This window comes from Paramormyrops kingsleyae, chromosome 10 (genome assembly GCF_048594095.1).
Source record: "Paramormyrops kingsleyae isolate MSU_618 chromosome 10, PKINGS_0.4, whole genome shotgun sequence".
NCBI classification, from domain to species: domain Eukaryota; kingdom Metazoa; phylum Chordata; class Actinopteri; order Osteoglossiformes; family Mormyridae; genus Paramormyrops; species Paramormyrops kingsleyae.
In genome coordinates this window covers 623,097-639,399 of record NC_132806.1, presented here as the reverse complement: position 1 = coordinate 639,399, position 16,303 = coordinate 623,097, and the positions used below count along the sequence as shown (strand labels likewise).

The 16,303-nt window shown below is 40.6% G+C and overlaps 1 protein-coding gene across 4 annotated transcripts in view; it reads left to right on the top strand.

Moving 5' to 3' along the window:
* Positions 1-351: 351 nt before the first annotated feature.
* LOC111835855 (dachshund homolog 2-like) overlaps positions 352-16,303 on the top strand; it is a 155,613-nt gene continuing 139,661 nt past the window's right edge. For all 4 annotated transcript variants that reach the window (XM_023796570.2, XM_023796569.2, XM_072717127.1 and 1 more), the window contains exon 1: positions 352-966. In XM_023796570.2, coding sequence (XP_023652338.2) covers positions 467-966 — 500 coding nt within the window. In that variant the 5' untranslated portion in view covers positions 352-466. The remainder of the gene's footprint in view (positions 967-16,303) is intronic.

Sequence of the window (16,303 nt, the reverse complement as noted above, 5' to 3'; positions counted from 1 at the left end):
TTTAAGGCAAACATGGGTGAAAAAGTCTATTTAAAGGTAAAAAAAAAAAACCCGATAATCCTCAATAAGAGACTGGTAGGCAAATGTCTTAATAACACAATTTTAAACAACTCCCATATCGGAAATAAGCCATCTTAAACTTAAAAACGTAAGTGCACGGGGGGAGGCCACGATCACATTTTCTCCTAAAAGTCAAACAAGTATGCAAGTGCGCACCGACCCCATTTCACCAAAAGATCCATCTGTTTCTATGTCATCTCCAGTGAGATACCCTGTCCTCGGGGGTGGCGCAGCTGATTGGCGGATAGAGATGACTGTCTTTTTATTGCGGAGGGCTGGTCCACTAGAACACTGAGTGCGACGTTTTTCAATTTCACTGAGCGCACACTTGTGAGGTATAGCGGCTTATTGCTTGTGAATCTGTAAGAGCAAAGAGAGGAAAATAGAGGAAAGAAAGAAAGTCACCATGGCTGTATCCGCAACTCCGCCGATGCTTTCCAGCACGTCTTCCCCTAGTTCTGGGGGTTTATTTCGCTCCGATCCGCTCTATGCCAGTTCGAGCGAGTCCCCGAGGCTGCCCAGCGGGATGATAAACACTTTCATCAACAGTGGAGGAGGAGGAGGAGGTGGTGGTGGTGGTGGCGGCGGTGGGGTAAACGGCAACACCGTCAGTAACGATTGTAAAATGGTGGAAGTACATGGGGTGAAGGTAGCCTCCTTTAACATGGATGGACAGGAGATGATCTGTCTGCCGCAAGTTTTCGATCTCTTCCTGAAGCACCTTGTCGGGGGGTTGCACACCGTCTATACAAAGTTGAAGCGCCTGGATATATGTCCTGTGGTGTGCACCGTGGAACAGGTCCGGATTTTGCGTGGCCTCGGTGCCATACAACCAGGAGTCAACCGCTGTAAACTCATCACCCGTAAAGACTTCGAGGCGCTTTACAGCGACTGCACAAACGCCAGGTTAGATAGTTACGTTTGTTTTATTTCCCCGTCTACTACGCGCACCATGTTTCCCATAGCGAAAACAATCGGTAACTTACTGGCGTGGATAGATGGGAGGGGGCTTCTTGGGTAGGCTACAGCTGAACACAGGCGTTTGACAGTGGGAAAATCGCACCCCAAAACTAATTTTAAAAATAACAAGCAAACAAAAATAACTTTATTAGGCTTTACACTTGCTGGGTAAAATGAATTTAACTGAAAACAATCCGATTTAATCTAAACGTCTGTTTTGCAGGACTGTATATATTGTTAACTTTTTTTCAGTGGAATGAACAGCATTTATGGTAAATAATAAACTCGAACTAAATTTAAGTTACTTTAAAATGCTTTATGCGCAGTTTATCGTAAAACGTCATTAAATTCTGAAGTATGACTTTATATTTATTTATTATTTGTGCGTGTCATTAATATTTAAAGTACTTGTATTCATCACATATGTACAATGAATTGCCCATAGTCTCACCCTCTTGTTACATTCGGTACGACACTGCTAATTGCTTGTTAACCGAGAGTGTTCACTAAAGCAAATTTAATATTTATTTATGTAATTTCGAAATATAAAGCCAGATATTAGAATATTTATGGGCAGAAACTGGAAACAAAGTAATAAGTCTATTTACACGTATGTATTAGATAAGAATCAAATTAATTTAATTCAGCGGATGTTTTTACAATTGGTTGTTTTAACTGAAGTGTCTTATGGTGTGACAGCTCTAACATAGATATCCCATTTACGCGTCGATTAATGTTTAATGCTCTTTTAATTTAACTTTGATTAACTTTGAAAACGATATATTTACTTATATGTGAAGTTGAACATTTTTGTTAAGGCTTTCACGACCTGGCATAGCTGTAAGTGTGGGTATTTTAATGTATGTTGGTCTGATTTATTGCACACGTTATATTTGATGTATCACGGAAACCAGCTGTTTAGATGCCTTATAACACTATCCAACGACAGTTTCAGTTATAGCTTTCTTCGTAATTTGATGTTAGTGATTGTTTTTAAAATAAACAATTTCCCAAGCACGTCACTGTCAACGTTTACGCACGTAGTACCGTCCACGTCGTGTCCCTGCATATCAGAGTCCTCATTTTAACATTCGCAGAAAAAATAAGCCTGATTGTGAAACGCGAATGCAAATATTGTTTTGATTTATCTCTTTGCGCCCTTTTCTCTTCCTCTTTTCCATTTGAATTGATCCTGAATTAATTCTCGCCGGGCAACCTATCGCCGGTTGCAGATGTTCCTGTGTTTGATAAATCAATGAGACGGACCTGAATGAATCGCTTCAGATGGATCCTCTGCTCGGTTTGATGTCTAGATGTTATTCTTAGCTTATTATCATGACAGATGCATTAGCGCCCGAGCAGTCTGCCAGCAATGCCGATGAGGCGACAACTTTAAAGAGCTGGGGCCCCCTTCCCCCAAGACGCCTCTTTATCAGCTCCAAGCCCAGTGGTTGATGCTCAATTTAGTTTTTGTTCATAATTCAGACCACCCCCGCCCTCTCCACCTCTGCAGGCGGTATTGCCCCGGCTGCAGCAACAATGAAACGCACCGACTTCTGTAATAAGAATTAGACAATAAAAGACAAATGAGGCGTTTTCGTTTCGTATTGCGTTAAAATCTTGGACCTTATTTAATATTACGTTTCAGCGTTCACCGCCGGGATATTTAAGTAATGACAGTGGTTAGGAAACGTTTTCACAACTTAAAGCAGTTTGAGTCCACATAGACTACATTTTCATTTATAGAGCATATGAAAAAACTCCTACATATGTTAGACCTGTTACATTACCTGTCCAGGTACAGGTCAGTGACAGCTAGGTTATCCATTTTATAGTTAATACTGGGTTAGATATAAACATTAAGCATCCATTCACATGTCAAATAACACGTTAAAATCGTAAAAGAAATAGCATTGTGCACAGCCGTTTCAATCTTGAAAAAAAAATAAATAAATAGAGGCTTATTGGTCTTCAAGCACGACCATAGGTGACCGAGTTTGTCCTCATTTCTTAAGCGGAACAATACTTAAATGGGATATCTCGTTGGTACTCTTCCTGAAGGAATATAAAGAAAGAAGAAAAAAGTGTACGCTATTCATTCTGAGGTCCACGATGTGAGATTGACGCGCTCCAGTTTAACACAAGCACCATCTTTGAGCTCCAGAGCTCAATTTCCTAGTAGGATTTTAGAATTTATTTCTTGTACTAATAAAATAAGTTTATGCAATATAATCTTTTTAACGTACAGTGTGGGCTATTTATTTTATTCTGACCCGAACTAGTCCATCTGTAAAACTTAATACGAAAGTTGGCTATAAAAACCGTCATAGGGCTACATTGTTGCACACAAACTTAAAACATTAAAATTAAGAGGAACGCATAGACATGACTAAAAAGCAAATTAGGCCTATTAGGCCTACTTCAATACAAGGGTAGCCTCCAAAGTTAAAAACGAGTGATAAGAAGTAACACAAGGTGCATGAGTAAGGGTGCTAGTAGTGTTAAATAACATTATATCTTATTAGTTGTTTGCGGCGTGGTATGTAGCTTTCAGGAATTTCAGCCCGGTCCCCGGAAAATGAGCCACACAGGACGGAAGCCGCAGGTCACACGTGCGGTGGTCGCCATACCCTTGGACTGTGTGCAATTCGCCTCGGCATCGAGTAGGCTATAAAAGAATCAAACCTTGCGAGAAATAATGTAATAATTCTCTAGTTCTCAGCACCGAAAGAAAGAGGAACAATAAAAAGCCGATGTGGGACAAGGACAAACAGAGCTTGCAGCTGCCCAGTATATCACAGTATGTCGCAGGCTCAGGGACTCTCCGCAGTCACTCTGCCTGGAGGTGAAGACACACACTGGGTCGCAGATGCACTACAACGCATAAAAACAGTTAAATGAAGTATAGGATATTAGGAAGTCTTTTAGTTATATTTTTCAGGTTCAATTAACCATGATTATCAAATTCAGCCTACCACATTTTTAAATTGTTAATCACCGCGTTCAATAGTAAGTCTTTGCCCCGGTAAAAATTTTCCCACATATGCTTTAAACTACTCTGTTGTTTGTGTCTGCAATTGGCGTGTTTAATTCTTACCTAAGCATTAGAAAAGTTATAAAGAACACAAGATGAGAAAATCTTGAAAATCATTGTCCAAACAGTTGATATAGGCCTATTCTTATTGCGATTTTTTAACCACACATTTTATTGAAAAATTCCCGCTTTGAATGATACACTCAGTTTCGTTTTGGCTCGTCGTCTCCCGTTAATATCGCAATGAGCAGTTGTAGATTTAGAGTGGCTCAATGTTTCGATCAATGTTTTATTTGGGTGAGGTAAGGTACGACTTGGTTAATGACGGTTTAGTAACAGACACTGGCGTGAAAACCGTGTTATTTTTTTACTTGGGGAGGGTAGAGCATCGAGTAGGTAATGAAATTGCCCAGGCGATGCGGTGGAGGGGGAATTGAATTTTCTCCCCCTCCTCGGGATGTTTTACGGTCTAAAGCTGTTCCTGTTTCCATCGTGCTTTATAGTTGCGATTTTAACATGGTCCTGCGCCAGATGGCTTGGACTAATACGTGCGAATGGATCGCTCTTTTCCCTTGAGAGGAGTGAGGGAGGGAAAGAAAGAAAGGGAGATTTTTTTTGTCTTTTTATCTTGAAACCCGATAGTTAGTTATGCGATGGCTTAATGTTATAACAAAAATAGATACAAGAAAGTAAATAAAAACATTTCCATTATATTTTCAAATTGCAGGTCTGGATGAATGCGGAAGCTTACAGAGGAAGTAGGGTGAACTATGTAAAAGTGTGACAGACGCTTTTTGGTGAATGATTTAGAAAAATCTCATGAAAGCCATTTGCTCAAACTAATATTTGTTTAGATTTGCTGCATGTCTCCTTAAATGTTTTGTGTGGACATTTGAACAGTTTATGCAATATTTCAGAGTTAAATGGGAAAAAATCTCATATGTTGATGAGCTTGTTCAGGTAAAGTGGGACAGCTGTTCTGCAAAAGAGGTACAATGGATTTTCCGTATAGAGGCAACTATATTTTAATTGCACAAAGCAATATCTTATTCACCAATAAGTTAAACCATAAATAAATTCTTTGTAACTTTTTGTTCACAAGATCCAACTGTTTAAAATAAATGTTTTCTTTTTCACTTCATGAGTGTCTTAATTAGATCTTCATGAAACATTCTTTGGTATATGTTGCCGATCTTTGTTCGCGGGGGGCGGGCTGTCCCTTTCTATTTTCGGGCGAAAGCGATTCACCAATTCTCCAGCAATGAAATAAAGTATTATCCTTTATAGTATCACAGTCTATCTATAAAAACTGGTCGATCGCGATCGAAGACTTGGGCACACCCGATACATATACAAATGTGTCCCATTTCACCTGAAAAGTACTGTCCCAATTTTACTTTCAGCTGCAGCAAAAGTTGGACAGCACTAAAGACAAAAACAAACAAAAAATCTAATATATTTTTCAAAAATGTGCTTTATTTTTTAAAAAACAATCTCCAACCCTCTTTTACTAAAATACAACAGCTTAAACAACATTATATTCTTCTAGCAGCCTTATCTTTCGAAAGAGTTATTTCGTTTGTCGGTCCATGGCGTGTCTTGAAATTCTGAACACAACCATCATAAACATGTCACACCAATGAAAACAATTGTTGAAGATCAAGCCCTATTGTAGCATGATTGTAGCACTGTTTGTTCTCATTGGTTGTTGATTTTTTTTTAAAGTAGCATAGTGCAAAACTCAATCTCCCACTTAACCTGATGTCCCACCCAAACTGATCTAGTGGTTTTTTTATTGTATATTAAAATAGCAGGCTTATTTTGTAGACCCATTGCTTATTGCTTGTTTGCATTTTTGGAATTGAATTTTTATTGCCTTGGATACGAACATCTGTGCGTTTTTTTTTACGTGTTTTTGTGGGATTTGGAAATTTCATACTAAGGTAGCAACACAGTAAATTGCAATTGGAGTATTATTGGTCGCTTTTGCTTAGGTTGTTTTTTTCCCAGGTGTCGACAGTTTAAATATCTGAAGAAGTATTGTTTTTTGGTAATGAAGAAAGATCAGCTGTGGTTACATGTTAAATCAACTGCAAGGGCCACATTACTTTACTGCAAAGGAAGACATATGTTAAATTTCTGTTTTATGACTAATGCTTTTTTATTGTATAAACATAAAAAGTCTGTCATGTAAACCGGTGGTGGTAAATGGTTAATGGTGGTTAATGAGTCCGGAGACATTTCAAATGACAAGACCATCACATCATATGTGGCGATCCCTTTGCAGTTAAAATCACATATTTCTTAAGATGCTAGAAATCTGAAACATGAATTTTCATTTGGAGCGATTTAAATCATATAATAAAGTATGAGCTGAACTTATTGAATGGTTTGTGTTCCTTAGGGAGTTTTTGCTTGGATGTATCTCTCTGTGTCTCCTGCATGCTGGGGTGTTCCTGTGCATCCTGACGGGTGAGACTGGCCCAGCACATATGGATGGGTCTTTACCCCTGGGCTTCCCTCAGGCAGGGGATCCAAAGCATACCCTGTGGCCTGAAAAGGGTGACTTCTCATTAGTGGCAGGCATTTGTCACCAGTGCAGCTGTTTGACTCAATCACCTCCTCCGACTCTTTCAGTTTGACTTCGTCATCTTTCTGCTAACTATTTTTCCCTTCTCTTTGTGACTGAGTCACCCTTAAAGAGTTAAATGGCATCTTTCCATTTATTAATTCAGATGACATTTACGCGATGTGCTGTGCAGCTGTGTGATTCTCCAGTCTGTCCACCACCTCCCTCCCCCAAACACGCACACAGGCACAGCTGTTCAGACAGGACATGAGCCAGTCCAATAAAAGCTGCTTTTTCATGACACAGAACCCACAGTCAGTCGTATGACAGAGTGCATTTATCTAACCATGACTTGACGGGATTTTCACATTTTCACTTAAGATTTGTACTATATTTTTAGAAGAAGAATTTTCTATTGAAAAAATCTAAAAATCTGTATTTACAAATTGCATACTATTAAACCACAGGAAACAAGGAAGTCTTTTCTGGAGGTTCTCCTTATGCAAGGAATGTTGATGTTTTATGGCTTTCTGAACAGAGCCTCAGTCAGGTATGTACACATGCATATTTTTGTGTGTTTATACAAGTTAAGGTGTGCTTACATAACCCGCAGCGCTGCCAGCTCACGTTAGTGACATCACCCTGCTCCTGAAAGCCACATAATCAACAAAGTATATAGAGGTACAAGTTGCTTCAGGTCAGATGTGTGTTTGTGTGTGTGTGTTTAATGTAAGTACTAGAAGTCAATTAGCCTGCTAGACATACTGGCTAGAGAGATAAAATATACACAAAGCCTTGCGTGTGCACATAGATAAACACACACATTTATTCATCTAGCAGATGCTTTTACCCAAACTGATGTACAATTGAAAAAGCAATTGGGGGATAAGGATCGTGCTCAAGGACCCAATGGGGACATCACTCTGCCATGGGATATAAACTAGTGACCTTCCAATCACAGTATCCTAAGTCACATAGTCACATTGCCACACAGGACATACAGGGATGAAGGCGTGTGCACACAATCACACTCTACGGCCGTGTGTGAAATGAGAGGGTAAGGCAGAATAAAAGGCGTCTGTGTCTCTTTGACTTTGGGCCTAATGATGCCACTGTGGCATATTTACTACGGTCATGTAGAGTAAAAGCGATTGTCTCCCAAAATTAATTTACAGTGTGCTTCAAGCGGCGCTTTCATAGCACACAGCTGGCCGTGTGTGCAGAAGTACTGTTTAATCACATTAATATCTGAGCCCTCGGGACAGCCTGGCTGATTGGACAAAGAAGCACAGAAATTCCTATCTCTAACTTTTATTATTGAATTATGCAAATGACTCGTCTTCTGCACTTTCAGACTCTAATCATGTAATTAGGAGCGATGTTTTAAATGGCCGCTTTTGGGCGAGGAGACAACAAGGCCAGCCATCAGATAATTGAATGTGACTTTAGCCTATCCCAAAGTGACTTTACCAGTCATGCCCCAGGCCTGTTCACTGTTTTGCATATGCGTTTGTGTGTGTGCTGATTGACGCAGTGTTAGATTAAGTATCTTTCAGATTAGATCACAAATTTTCCAGTTGACTTTGGTATTAATTTTATGCTTAGTCTTTGGTTGCCATGGAGCTGCACAAAGATTTTTTTTTTCCAGATTCAACACTTTCACCCACAAGGTGAAACCCTAACTAGCTGTGTGTTTAACATAATATTTCATGACGGGCAGAGGTGGCCGCCCCATCCCCTCACTAGGGAAAGCAGCTTCTCCCATGGTGGGGCATTTGAAAGCTACAGTCTGTCAGTAGGAGGGGCTGGATTAAAAAAAAATTAGCAGGAAGTTTATGTATCACAGGAACATCTGTGAAATTCTTCCTGGTTAAACTCCTAGTCTCAGTGCTGTCTTTATGGTCAGATGTTGTTAGGTGCAGGATGGCACAATATTGGAATGTTGCAGCTTCAAGGGGAGCCACGTGGCTGTAAATGCAGTGTCTGTAGAAGTTATGGGTAGATATGCCCCTTGTGGATGTTTGGTATTTCTGTGGCTAAATGGTCTGAAGAGAACTTGACTTGTTAAAACTACCAGGGAGGCAACAAGTGAAAAAAATACAAGGTCAGCATAACAGTGTTGGCCATAACACGGCATCTCTGAATGCACCACTTGTCTATACTGGTAGAGGCTCCTAGCCAGTACTAGTGAGTGTGACACAATAAAGCTGTTATTAGGTTATAATAATCATTTTTGTGCTTCTTAAATTTTAAACTGGTTTTGAAATGCATAAGGAATGAAATGCAGGCAGGGACTTATAATAGTGTCAAGTCTGACAGGACAAGCTAACAGCAAAGCACATCCGAAGCAGGAGGTGGTTAATAGATCGTTTTATAGATACATACTACACAGACACCAGTAAGAGGCTCTGTATATCGTAACAGGACTTTGCACACACTGCTAAGAGGTTTTATAGCATGTTTGCAGGGTAAAATAAGCACGAGTGAGGGACTATATAGCATGATAACAGAATTGCTTGCACACTAGTGATAGGCTGTATAGCATGCTAAGAGGATGACAAATGGCAGCAAGACAGCATGGTAACAGAACAACACTGAAATTGGTGAGGGACTTATAATGGGCAAATAGGATCACATGTACTGTTTAGGCTGTATGTCATGTTAAAGGCAAAGACGGAGGCAAAGGCAGACGTGGGGAAAACCAAAAGGGGCTTTATTTAATAAAATTACAAGCAGGGCAAAAGGAAATGGACCACATGGGATCAAAACAGGGTAGGGAGGATCAGGCGAGAGCACAGTACACAGGGAAAACTAGGGGGCGCGCGCGCACGCACGCACGCACGCACGCACGCACGCACGCACGCACGCACGCACGCACGCACGCACGCACGCACGCACGCACAGGCAGCAACATCAGTGACTGGACTGGGGAGCTCACAACAGGGAGGCACTATATACATCACTGATAAGGGAACAGATGAGAGGCACCTGGGGTGATCCACACAAGGGCTGTAATGAGAGGTAAGATTAAACAAGTATCAGGTGTTGCTCATTAGAGCCACACAACAGAGAGAACAAAGGGAAAGGAATGCAGGGTGTGACACCATGCTTCTTAATCTGGGTCCTTTATGAGGAGTGGAAAGTTTTAGAAAAGAGATGGAAGGCTAGAAAACGAACAGAAAAGTGCAGATAATGTTTTACATATTTTACGTATTCATTTTTCCTAGCTACTTCCGGAGCATGTGCTTGTACAGTTGCAAGAAAAAGTATGTGAACCCTTTGGAATTATATGGATTTCTGCACAAATTGGTCATAAAATGTCATCTGATCTTCCTCTAAGTCACAACAATAGATAAACACAATCTGCTTAAACTAATACCACGCAAATAATTATATGTTTTCATTGAACACACCATGTAAACATTAACAGTGCAGGTGGAAAAAGTATGTGAACCCTTGAAGTTAATAACTGGTTGACCCTCCTTTGAAGCAATAACCTCAAGCAAACGTTTCCTGTAGTTGCAGATCAGACCTGCACAACGGTCAGGAGTAATTCTTGACCATTCATCTTTACAGAACTGTTTAGGTTCAGCAATATTCTTGGGATGTCTGGCGTGAATCGCTTTCTTGAGGTCATGCCACAGCATCTCAATTGGGTTGAGGTCAGGACTCTGACTGGGACACTCCAGAAGGCGTATTTTCTTCTGTTGAAGCAATTCTGTTGTTGATTTACTTCTATGCTTTGGGTCATTGTCCTGTTGCATCACCCATCTTCTGTTGAGCTTCAGTTGGTGGACAGATGGCCTTAAGTTCTCCTGCAAAAGTCCTTCATAAACTTGAGAATTCATTTTTCCTTCGATTACAGCAATCTGTCCAGGCCCTGACACAGCAAAGCAGCCCCAAACCATGATGCCCCCTCCACCATACTTCACAGTTGGAATGAGGTTTTGATGTTGGTGTGCTGTGCCTCTTTCTCCACACATAGTGTTGTGAGGGTCTTCCAAACAACTCAACTTCGGTTTCATCTGTCCACAGAATATTTTGCCAGTAGTGCTGTGGAACATCCAGGTGCTCTTTTGCAAACTTCAAACGTGCTTGAAACATGCTTCAAACGGCTTCCTCTGTGGTGTTCTCCCATGAACTCCATTGTTGTTTAATGTTTTACGTATCATAGATTTGCCAACAGGGATGTTAGCATGTGCCAGAGATTTTTGTAAGTCTTTAGCTGACACTCTAGGATTCTTCTTCAACTCACTGAGCATTCTGCGCTGTGCTCTTGCAGTCATCTTTACAGGACAGCCACTCCTAGGGAGAGTAGTGACAGTGTTGAACTTTCTCCATTTATAGACAATTTGTCTTACCATGGACTGATGAACATCAAGGCTTTTGGAGATACTTTTATAGCCCTTTCCAGCTTTATGCAAGTCAACAATTCTTAATCGTAGGTCTTCTGAGAGCTCTTTTGTGCGAGGCATCGTTCACATCAGGCAATGCTTCTTGAGAAAAGCAAACTCAAAGACTGGTGTGTGTCTTTTATAGGGCAGTGCAGCTTTAACCAACACCTCCAATCTCATCTCATTGATTGGACTCCAGGTTGGCTGACTCTTGACTCCAATTAGCTCTTGGAGATGTCATTAGCCTAGGGGTTCACATACTTTTTCCACCTGCACTGTTAATGTTTACATGGTGTGTTCAATAAAAACATGAAAACATATAATTATTTGCGTGGTATTAGTTTAAGCAGATTGTATTTGTCTATTGTTGTGACTTAGAGGAAGATCAGATGACATTTTATGACCAATTTGTGCAGAAATCCATATAATTCCAAAGGGTTCACATACTTTTTCTTGCAACTGTATGTGTCATTCTCTTCTCATCAGCCCTCTGTGGTAGGGCTATTAAAATGACCATATCAGCATGCTTGTTGATGTATTACCTGTCTCTATTTGCATTGGACAATTGTGTCTGCTAAATAAATCAAAATTACCTTTTTGTTACCAGGAATTAGAAAATATGGGCTAATTGCCATGGCAGCAGTCCTAATGATTTCTACCAGATGTCAAAGAGGATAGGCTGATGTCTACCAGGCACCTCAGGGGATGAGGTCATGTGCTTGGCAGTGATTCTGGATGATTTTTACCTGCTGGTGTAAAAACAATGCTCAGCATTGAGAACTTTACCCAGTGCATTATAAGGAACTTACGCAGTTCAGAAGTGGGTATTCTGTTTTAGTAGATGACCCTGGGCAAAGTTATTCTGCTTGCCTGTTATGATAACCTGGAGGGGGCGTCCTCCCCCTTCTTGGAGATGAACAGGTGAGCCCAGGGATTTAAAAGAATGAGAGAATGTGCCAGAAGCTTCCATGCTTTTGAGAAAACATCCCTTTGACTCATTACTCATCAAATGGGCTGCACCATGCACCTGCCACTTTCCATGATTTTGTTGGTAGTTTAATGGTCACACTTTTTATACCCATCTAATAAATCATGCGGAAATATCAATAATATTAACAATATCATCAAAGCATTCTTCTTAGTGACTGTGTTCATCAGCTTTTTTCTGGAAATATCTAATTCAAATTCAACATATTCAGTCATTCACAAAATCAGTCCCAGTGCATCCCAATCCCCATGACAACTGGAGTGCTCTGTGTGTCCTAACCTCCCAGAGGTTCAAGTCTCACATTAGATTCTAGCCAGCGCACTTCTCTGAAAAAATTTAGCTGGCTACATGATAAAGCCGGGTTTTGTATCTCAAAAACAGGATTAATGATAATGGCAGATGTTTTTGACATTTGTTTTGGCAGACAAATCGATAATGGCAATTTTTCAAGAGTTATTTTTGGCATGGGGGTGGAGCTACAGGGCGTTTCCTGCGGGACTCCAATGTGACTGCAGTGGTTTCTTCCACCAGGTCCTTCTTTCCCATATTTATGTATCCAATGTGACTGCAGTGGTTTCTTCCACCAGGTCCTTCTTTCCCATATTTATGTATGAGTGTCTGTTTTTTTCTTGTTCTCATTAAGCCTGAAGATGATGGAACCTTGGCAGTCCCAAACAAGCGCGGTGTACACTTTTCCCATCCCTGTCTCAGAAGGCTTTCTTTTGGTTCGGTCCTGATTATTGTTTTGTTGCTGAGCTGCACACTGCCCCAAACAATCTCATGTAGGTACAGATGTTTGTTTTGCTTTGTTTTTTGGCCATTAAAGGTAGAGGGACGTGTTCTTACACGCAACAGCAATCCTATTCAGGGTTTAGATGAAGGTTTCCTCACTTGCTTCTGTCTGTTATGAAATTATGAAAACAAATTGGTTTTATTACAAGGCAGAGTCTCACAAAATTGTTCCACGTTTTTGAAGTGGAGTGAACTATGGACGGAAGGCAGCAGGCCGGCTGAATTCTGTTACCGGTTATCTCTGACATGCTGGTGGCAGTGTGGCTGCGGGCAGACAGCACATGCTTTGTCCACCTCCCTCTGTACATTTCAGTCTCTTGCTTGCCTTGTGTTTTCGTGATTGTGTGCATTGATGTCTGTCTTTGTGTGCATGAAGTGGAAAATGTTATTCCTTGGTTGTATGGACATGTTTATGTGTTTGTTCTAGGAATTCTTCTATCAGATTAAGGCAGATCATAAGGATAGAACAAAAACAGGCTTCATTGAACTGGTTAAACAGTAAATGGTCATGGTGAGCCTGGAGTTTATCCCAGGAATCACACGGCGTAAGAATGGGAACACCCTGGATTGGACAACAATCCATCGCAGAGCATTCATACTTTATGGGCTGTTTAACAGCACTATGTAGCTATACAGTAAGCCCTCGGACATTCGCGAGGTTACGTTCCCAGAACCCTTCGCAAATAGGGAGGATTCACGGATGTTTGGTAAAGTCACTAAAAATGGTCATATGTGCTTATTTCTGTAGTTTAAACCAGGGGTGCCCAACTCCAGTCCCGGAGGGCCAGAGCCCTGTGTAGCTTAGTTCTTTCCCTGTTCCACCATAAATGATTCAGCTCAAGAGCTATGTGGTAATTAGCACAAGGAGTTGAATCAGGTGTGTTAAATGAGGGGAAACCTAAAAATGTGCAGGGCTCTGGCTCTCCAGGACTTGGGCACCCCTGGTTTAAACCCTAAAAATGCTCCCAAAACACTTTCATTTAATTTAAAAGTTAGCTTAATACATTACATAAAAAAAAAAATGTTTAATGTAAAAATAGAGTACAGGATCATCTAACGGATATTTGTCACATTTACAGTACAGTATACTAATGTTATCCCTACTAATTCATAGATCACGGCATTGGCTGCCGTTTTCTTTTGCATTCACAATAAGGTAAAATGAGTAAACGAACCCTTTCAGTGTTTATAGCAAATGCATCTCGAGCAGGAAACACGGGAGGCATTTGAAATATACGTAAACATTTCAAGAAATGTATCATTTTTGTACGTTGAATTTACGTTAACGTGTACTTACTATTACAAAATAGTTAATTTACTATTTTCTAATATTTATGTAACCATTAACGTTCCTGTCACATAATACCTGGGCACGGACCGGGGATGCAGGGACAGGAGGCAAAGAATCTGGGAACACGGGGTTTAATCAAAAGGTAAAGAAAAGCAGGACAACGGAACAGGCAGCAAACTGAAAATGACGTTAATGACCAGACTCGGGAAACAAACTCAAACGCAGACCTAAATACATTGTTCCAGAGTCCTGCACCGGGACGAGGCTGAAGTTGACTACTTATTCGCAGCTCCTTATTCGGATTTTTCCGGTCCACCTACAGTAAATGCTTCTTTTTTTCAGCTATTTGTAAAGGCCCCTGCTCTTTCATTTCAAAACGTCCCAAAAATCTGCCATGACCATGTTATAGTAAGTATAACAGAGTGTAAGTAGACTTATTTTGGTCAATTTTTACTGTAGCATTTTTTAATAATCACCTCCTAAACTTGGCATCCCACTCCATTCTCTATGGGTCGGATTGCATTTTTCAGCTATTTGTAGAGGCCCCTGCTCCTTCATTTCAAAACGTCCCAAAAATGTGCCATTACCATCTTATAGTAAGTATAACAGAGTGTAAGTAGACTTATTTTGGTGAATTTCTACTGTAGCATTTTTTCATAATCACCTCCTAAACTTGGCACCTGCACTCCATTCTCTATATGGGTCTGATTTGCAGTTTTCAGCTATTTGTACAGGCCCCTGCTCCTCCATTTCAAAACGTCCCAAAAATCTGCCATTGCCATCTTATAGTAGGCTACACCTAGGTGAAGCGTGTAGTCGTGTTCTCTCTTTCACGCTCGTCACAGTATGGATAGCTTAGATCTATCTCATTTGATTTTGTGTTAAACTGACTTTTTCGTTTCAATTCAAAATTCATGTAGGCCTAGCGCTTGTCACATTGAGAGGTGCATAGAAAAAATGATTGTCTGTAATTTATCACGGGTATGGGCGGGTAACGGGCATAATGTTAATGGGCCCGGGCGGGTGCGAATTTAACTTTGAAATAATCACGGGTACACAGGCAGGTGTGGTGCTATACTGTGCGTGTGCGGGCGGGTGCAGGTCTCCAAAATTGGACCCGTGCAGGACTCTGCACTGGAATAATGACAGTAACTTGAAACAGCTGATCACGCAGGGATTCCACACGAAGTAGATGAGGGGGCGTATGGAGTTCATTTTGTGCCAAAAGTATTAATCAAAATTTTGAAAACCGCAAGCAAATCATTAAGTATCAGAATGAAAATATGTTTTCCAAATATCAAAAAAGTCCAATAAAATCATTTTTTTCCTTCTTCTCTAATTTGTTTTGCTCCTGGAATGTTTTTCTTTGCTTAAAATTTTTTTTTTTTTTGCTTTTGGAATGCTTTTACACTGTTTTAACGGGTGGGTGGGCCTTATTAGCTTACACGTCTATTGGTCAGCTGGAATTTGGAGTGAACACACCTTTAACCATCTGACCACGCCCACTCCATGACGCTTCAGAACGTCGCAACATGGCGGGAAGCACCGGAGCCAGTTTACAGCATGGAATTGCATTTTTGTAGTTCTATAATAGTGTACTTTTATTTGGAATCGGTGTATGCAACACATATTTCGCGTTCATAAAATGTCACCAACCCATCCAGTTCAGTAACTTTCGCTATTCCACCAACGCGCTGACCAGGGAAGTTTCTAGCTTCCAGATGAAGTTTTCCTTGATCAGGGGAACCTGGGGGACAATGCACACCCCTTACATTTTCAGAATAACTTTCTCTCTAACAGTTATTAATTAGTATGCTGTATCCATATTACATGCCATTGGGGCAACACACTAAAGCTTAATGCTAATGTATTAAATGTAATCAAGCAATTCAGCCTTGGTACATTCGCTTTGTCCCACGGTGCACTGGCTTAATCACACTTTACAACTTATTTATGGATTGATATATGTTATCTCTATTATATGCATGGGCATCAGAAGCATTTTGAATGTGGGGGGGATCACACTGGCAGAAACTTATATTTTATGTTAAATGTGGGGGGTGGGTCCAAACGAATAATTATGGAATGTGAGGAGGACAGGTCCCCTTTAGATTTAATGGCGGCGACGCCCATGATTATATCGGGTATCGACCATATATAATATGGATACAGCGTACTAATTAATAACTAAGAAAGTTATTCTGAAAATGCAAGG